General features: G+C 34.9%; 1 protein-coding gene across 2 annotated transcripts; it reads right to left on the bottom strand.

The window, feature by feature from the left end:
- Positions 1–626: 626 nt before the first annotated feature.
- Positions 627–6,145, bottom strand: LOC141605750 (IQ domain-containing protein IQM1-like). 2 transcript variants are annotated; one of them, XM_074424633.1, is made up of 9 exons: positions 6,050–6,145; positions 3,834–4,376; positions 3,274–3,388; positions 3,120–3,185; positions 2,394–2,482; positions 2,201–2,288; positions 1,889–2,119; positions 1,609–1,710; positions 627–1,279 (listed from the first exon to the last, which is right to left on the bottom strand). In XM_074424633.1, the coding sequence occupies exons 2-9, from the start codon at positions 4,334–4,336 to the stop codon at positions 869–871; spliced, it is 1,605 nt and encodes a 534-aa protein (XP_074280734.1). In that variant the 5' UTR covers positions 4,337–4,376; positions 6,050–6,145; the 3' UTR covers positions 627–868. The 2 variants fall into 2 exon arrangements, with proteins under 2 accessions (XP_074280734.1, XP_074280735.1); XM_074424634.1 differs by having other exon boundaries at positions 3,834–4,357; positions 6,050–6,134.
- Positions 6,146–7,165: the final 1,020 nt, after the last annotated feature.

The raw sequence follows: 7,165 nt of genomic DNA, 5'->3' as shown, positions 1-7,165 counted from the left end.
TGTTATTAAGATGGTATGAAATATGGTAACAAAATTGGTTGGGTGAGAAATAAGTCTGAAAGTGATTTTTTGCTATTTTAAAGTAATTTCTCGGAAAATAAGCGTAAAGAGGATTTAGCTATAACATTGTTAATTTACATTTAGTCATTTAGTATTAGCCTCATCATTGGGTATCTGTAAGGCTAGTAGACAACTTTGAGGTGTCTATAGTATGATTTAGTGAAATTTAAATCTAATTATCATATACGTACTAGTTTTAAGTACAAAGTAATAGTTTTGGTCCATGTCGGTCTAAGACCTGTCTAGACCAAATATTTTGATTTCGTTCCGATACACAGCCGAAAGTTTGAAGTCTTGTTTTCGCTCTACCTAATTTTCGTTTTCGATCTACAGTTTGTCTACTCTTTGACGGATGTTCGCCACTCAAAGTTAATGTATGACCATTTGTTAAGTTAAAGGAAAAATGGTACTTTTGTAGTAAGACAGGTATGAATGACGATTAGCGATAATGGGTAATACATGCTACATAGTTAGCGATAATGGGTAATACATGCTACATAGTTGGGTATGGAAGTGTACTCTGTCAATAACTTTGTGAGAGACGGACTTTTCTAATTTTTTGAACATTTATCAACGTTCCATTTTGCCATACTTGTATATAAATTATAAAAAATTAGAATTGTAGTTACACCTCCATGATCAAGAAGCTAAGCCATTTCTTTTCTTATGGGGAAAAACATGAAAATGATGATGAACAACATAAACTGAATGAAAAAATGAAGAATTAAGTTACTTCTCCGGAATAAGTAAAACTAGTTTTGCACCTACAATTGAGGCACAAGGGAGTGCCATCTTGCCAGACCTTTCTTCAGCTAACCATTTGTGTCCTTGGGCTAGGTAGACCCATATAAGCGAGGCTCGGAGAGACGTGAACCTTTGGGCTAGGCCGAGGAGAAGGAATAGGGCCGTTGTTAATAAATGAACCTGGGTTAACCCGTGGTGACAGGTTGACTTGCTCGAGGGCCCGACATTGTAGGTCCAATGGATAGTCTCGCACACACCCAATTCTAGGCCCATTACCAGTGACCCATTTGCAAGATAACCGTTTGGCCAAGGAAAAGACGGGTTCTTCTGATCGGTCATTACTTGTGCTCTTGATCTTGCTTGAAGAGTGTACCACTTCTATTGGTATCATTATCGCCTCTTCCTCACCTGTATTTTCCTCAGTCTCTTCATCATCGATAACTTTGAAAGATGTCTCGTCGTTATATGCGTACTTCTGGAATGTCCAATTAATTTGTTAGGCATTATTATTCGACATGTAAAATGTCGGTAAGATAATCGTTTTAAGACATCTTACCTAATGCTATAATCAAACCAGTTTACTAATACACCTAAAAGGGTCATTTCTTGTCTTGTGAAGATCACTTCGTAAGTTAAACAGGTTACTACTTTCTACAATTTTCAATATTCCGTATTATTGAAGAAGTGAACTATTTAATTTACAAATGACCTTGTCTTGTTAGTTCTAAAAATCGACTGTTGTAAATCGTAATCAGACAGTCTTACATGATAGTGATAATATACATCAAAGTAATTAATTAGTACCTTCACATTTTTGAGGTCCACACTGTTATCTCTGAGGAAGCTAATGAACTCCTTGAAGTTCTCTTCAGTAGGAAGATAGTGCCCACTGTATGGCCATATAGCCTGAAAATGTAAACATTTCATTAGTACCTTCACATTTTTTTTTCTGTGTAAATACATATAATGACAGTGCGGGTTTAAAAATCGAGTTTAAGAGTATCTTCATCGCTCAGTGACTTTATCAGCCAGTTGGTTTACATATATAACTGATAAGAGACTTCAGAAAAAACTGAATTAGTACCTCAAGAACGCCTCCATGGGCAACTAATCTACCAGCAGCAGTAGTAGCAGCACCAGCGAGAAAACTCGAATGTTGAAACACACCTTTCTTCTTTTGTCCCACATATAAAGACCTTGATGCACTCAAAACAAATATCCATTTACAGTCATCGACAGTCTCGAGTAAGTTACCGCTTTGTTTATATACAAGTTTTCCCTCTTCCACTATCACTTCGTACACCTCCCGTTCTTTCTGAATTATTTTCAGCAGGGTAAAAATTAGAAACAGCAATTCAAAGTAGTTGTATGGGGAAGCAGAAGGTTTGAAATTTACCGGTCCCAGATACTTGATGCATTGCTTTTGTAACTTGGTTCTTGAGCATTTTTCGAGATTTAACTCTTTTCCGTCTCCAATATCCAACCTTCATGAAGGCATGCTTAAGGTAGGTATGTTTGAAGAAACTGAATTGAAAAAAAAAAAAAAAAAAAAAAAAAAAAAAAAAAAAGAAAGAGGAATGTGAAAATACCAGTAAAAGAATGGCTGGCTGCTTTCACTGTTAAACCAGACATCATAGTAAATGTGCAAGTTGTGGCCGTACCTATGGCGTGGGTCAATCTGTAGTCAACCAAATCACAAGATGCGTCAGCTACCCATAGAATGATACTCCGTCTTAGAGCCAATAATTCATGTTTTATACATAAACTCAACTTGATATAGTATAAAAGGGTTCAATTATTGAGCCAATAAAATCAGGAATTTTGTTTATGAGCATACTATATTAATTATCAAACCATGAACAGTCAATGATTTAAGCTTAACATAACTATGGGTAGAAATGACAAAAGTAAATCCAATTCGAAGAACCTGCCACAGTCCAACCTGTACCCATGGTCCGAAACAGTATGACCCGATAATAACATATTAACATGCTGTACATATATCTGAACTTCACTACCCGGGGATGACCGACAATAACACAGGAAAGATGCCCAAATTACCCTATCTGAATGACTCTTTTGCCAGTTTTAACCATGAGCACATGTTAGACATGGTATGAGACTCGTCATTTAATTGAATGGGTCGGGTTTGAGCCATAAGAATGAGGTATTCAAACTCGTAAGGTAGAGGTTTGGGACCTTATGCGGTAATACTCGACTCAAACCCTATAGACTAGCTAGTTAACTAGATGATGTTTATCTAGGAACACAAACACATTTGATTGAAGAAAAAAACGGTTGTATCAAAAGCTTACAGCTTCCAGCCAATGTCGTAAGGCTAACTTTTGAGCTTTCTCGTTTTGGGACAAACCTTTTCCCACCTATAGTTGGTACAAAAACAATGTTAGTTCTCAAATACTCAACTACATACGGAGTCCTAAATCTAGAAATAAACAATCCCCTATGTACCTTAGCAACCCTTGTTTTTGCCCTTGCCCATTTTGCTACAGCAGTTTCCTGCTTCTCATCATTGAAGAAAGACACAGAGCTTCTTTTAAGTGAGGCAAAGTCTAATGCCTTCCACCTGCACATAACATTCATATATAATAATGAATCGATTCTTGTCATACTAACTATATACTCAGGTTAACTTTGGGCAAACCTGTTTCAATAGCAAGTAAAAGCTCGAGTGAATTTTCAAACATGATACAATTTAATAAATTCTCGTACGGTAATGCTGCATAAATATCATCAGAGACGGACTAAAATTTAAACCTGGCTGGTGGCAGCTATACTTTGAGCCATTACTCATTACGATATTAAGAATATATGCAGTGGCATAGTGAGGGGGTAGGGGGTGCAGCCCTCCAAACAAAGAATAATTTGGACTACTGAGAAGGTGTTCGTTCATTGTTGAATGGATTGGTTTCCCCAACAATTTGATCTGCTCAAATGGATAACTAACCCCATGAGTCAAAGAAAAGCTAGCATATAAAAACTGAAAGAGTAGAGATGAGATTGAAACTAACCATAGTTCTTCAACAACAACAGCACAATCAGCAAGGTTTCGTCGGGTGCGGTAACTTTTATACACTTTCTGAAGCTTAACAGCTGCAGCATCAAGCTCAGAAACCGGCCTAGGTGAGAACATTATCGCGGGTTCAGGTAGAGTTACGGGAGGCAATGGCTTATGAATCAATCCATTCACACTTGATCTGCACAACCCTTTAGGCTCATACTCTTGAAGTAAGGTGTTAAATGAAGGAGATTTGGCAATTACAATGTTTTCAGGCTTCAAGTCTCTTAAACTAGTCGTATTCGTCCCGCTTGCTAATCTGCCACTTTCAGTTGATTGATCAATAGTTGGTGATTGAGTTTTCTTAAATGATTTCGACTTTTTAAAGCTACCAATTCGTCTGAGATGCAAGTCTCTTGTCTTTGGAGTTAGACTAGCATCATAGACCATTGAAAACAATTTCTGAGTCAAGAGTTGATGCCAGGCAGAAATTAGTATTGAAATTGAAAGTCCCATAACTTGTTAAGCAGCCTCCTCCTGATTGACCAAAGTACTCCTGATTAATACAGACCAAAGGGGCATTCTAAAAGTCAGAAGATGATGTAGATTGAATTTTTTAGTAAGAAAGAAGAAGATGAGTCAAACATTCAGCTAGTAGTAAATAGTACTCCCTCCGTCTCAATGAAAATGTTTACATATGCTATACCCAAAGAACAGATACAAGAAGGGGATTGCTTTTAATATGATTAAAAGATAAAATACCCAAAATAGAAATGTAAACTATTGACCGAAATACTCAAAAAAAAAAGAAAAGTGTAAACTATTGACCCGTGCAAGGAGTGAGTAATTATATACGTATATAAAAAGATCTTTACATGATGGCTATAAATTATAATCTGGAGTTTTAATGCTTTTTTACAAGATAAAATACTCCCTCCTATTCAAGATAAAACTCCCTATTTCCATTTCCGTCTATTTACAATAACTTTCCTATTTTTTTTTGGTAAGTGTTTGTGTGGTCCAAATTTAATTGTATGGTGGGGTAATGTATTTATGTGGTTCAAATTTATTAATATGGTGGGTGGTGTGTTTTCTTAATTTTTGTGTCAAAATAAAATGGGAGGTTTATTGTGAATAGGAGGGAGTACATTTTGACGTTTGACCATCTTTAAGTAAATCTGCAAATAGTACTCCCTCCATACCACACCAATGGTAACATGGACTTTTTCACACTTGTCGAGACACGTTTTGCAACGTAAATATCTTTTATTACAGATTATTAAAAATTAAAAATTTGATATTCTTATAGCATTCATGACGATAAATCAAACAAATCTCACATGACTATATTTTGTTTTATAGATTAAGAATAATATCGAAGATTCTCTACGACCATAAATAGTGGCAAAACGGTCAATGTTACTATTGTTCTAGTATGGAGGAAGTATAAATTATACTCCCTCCTATTCACAATAAACCTCCCATTTCATTTTGGCACAAATATTAAGAAAACACACTACCCCACCATATAATTAAATTTGGACCACACAAATACACTACCCCACCATACAATTAAATTTGGACCACACAAACACTTACCAAAAAAGGAAATAGAGAAGTTATTGTGAATAGACGGAAAAGGAAATAGGGAAGTTTATTGTGAATAGGAGGGAGTATTTGTGGACTGTCCGTCTTATTCTGTAATTTGTAGTATACTAAAGGTAGCACCAGGATATTTTTCTCGGGAGGGTGCCACCATTACCAAAAGAAAAATGGTGTTATGACCCTTATCCACGTTAGGTTAAATTGTTGTCTACATAGAAATATAGAATCAACTCATCAAGGACATATCAAAGCAAAACGAGAATTTAAGACATCTAATCCAGAAACCCATAAAAGAACAGCAACAACAACTTTCGTACAACACAAATATGATACTCACTCGTCTCAATTAAAAGAGGTTTACCTATGCTTTTACAAAAGAATAGTGTAAAAAAAAATGGGAAATTGTTTTTAATATTATTAAAAGATAAAATAGAGACTAAAAAAAGTACTCAAAATAGAAATGCTAATTACTGACTGAAACACCTACACAAAATAAGTGTGAACTATTAACCGGAATGGATGGAGTAATAGTGTTTGTACGAAAAATAATTATAAATAATGCTATAATAATAAAATTAAAAGAAGTACAAGGTACAAGATAGGGAGTAAAGCTCAAGAATCTACCTTAAACTTTGAGTAAACGCCCAGAAAAATGGTGTAAAGAATCCTTTTATTACTACTTTAAGTTGTGTAACCCAAACTTGTATGAAATGAACAACACCTTGTACCTTTGTTGGGTATATATATATACTCAAATGACTCAAGACACTTAATTTGGAATGTTGGATATTCTAAATTTGAATTGGAAAAAAGTGGCACACATTTTCTGCAAAGACCAATTTTAGACCATCATATACGAAAGAGGAAAAATAAACCAAGACTGGAATATCAAGGAACCATAAACTCTATAAAGGAGTAAACAAATACCAGTGTACTTTCTATAGGAAATCTCGTCGGTTAGTTCCGACTTGGAACTAAAGTGAAGGACCTTGACCTTTTTCCTTGAATGAACATACATTCATTTTTTTGATGTAGATTAATCAGTAATCACATAGGTAAATGGCAAATTACTACCTATTATATTCATGAATTTTCAAAATACTACATAATATACTGAATTATTCATAATACCACCTATATAGCTACAACTCTTCTCAAATTGCTACGTAATAAGCTAAATGAGAACATAATTGCAGTTAAATCATGAAAAAAAAAAAATCAGAAATTAAGTGGTATACCCATTTTACCCATCTTTACACACTTAAACTCTCCTCCATCTTCTACACCTCTGCTAACACCACCCAAAATCAGCCGCCACCACCACAACACGTCAACATCACCATAGTCCCACCATTTTCGATGTTCATCACCAATACCTCCACCACCTAACCATGATGGAAAAGAAAGGATTGAAATAGGGGTGGGATTATTAACAAGGGTATAATGGTGAAGATTATTTATAATTGAGTTAATAGTGGAGAAATTAATGAAAATCATTTTTTAATGGTTAATTAAGGCATAATTTAGGTTATTAGGTATCAATTTTGGAAGAGTTGTAACTATGTAGGTAGTACTTGAAGAAAACAATATAATATGTAGTATTTTGAAAATTTTTTTAACTATAATAGGTAGTAATATGCAAATTGGCCTTCATTTTATCATTTCGGATCAGCAAGGTAACTAAAAGTCACTAACATTTAAATCACCTGAAGGAGTTTGCACATTCTAAGAATAGTAAGC

Source organism: Silene latifolia, chromosome 10 (assembly GCF_048544455.1).
Source record: "Silene latifolia isolate original U9 population chromosome 10, ASM4854445v1, whole genome shotgun sequence".
In the NCBI taxonomy this organism is placed as follows: domain Eukaryota; kingdom Viridiplantae; phylum Streptophyta; class Magnoliopsida; order Caryophyllales; family Caryophyllaceae; genus Silene; species Silene latifolia.
Note: the sequence above shows the minus strand (reverse complement) of the source record. Positions and strands in the feature narration are given on the sequence as shown.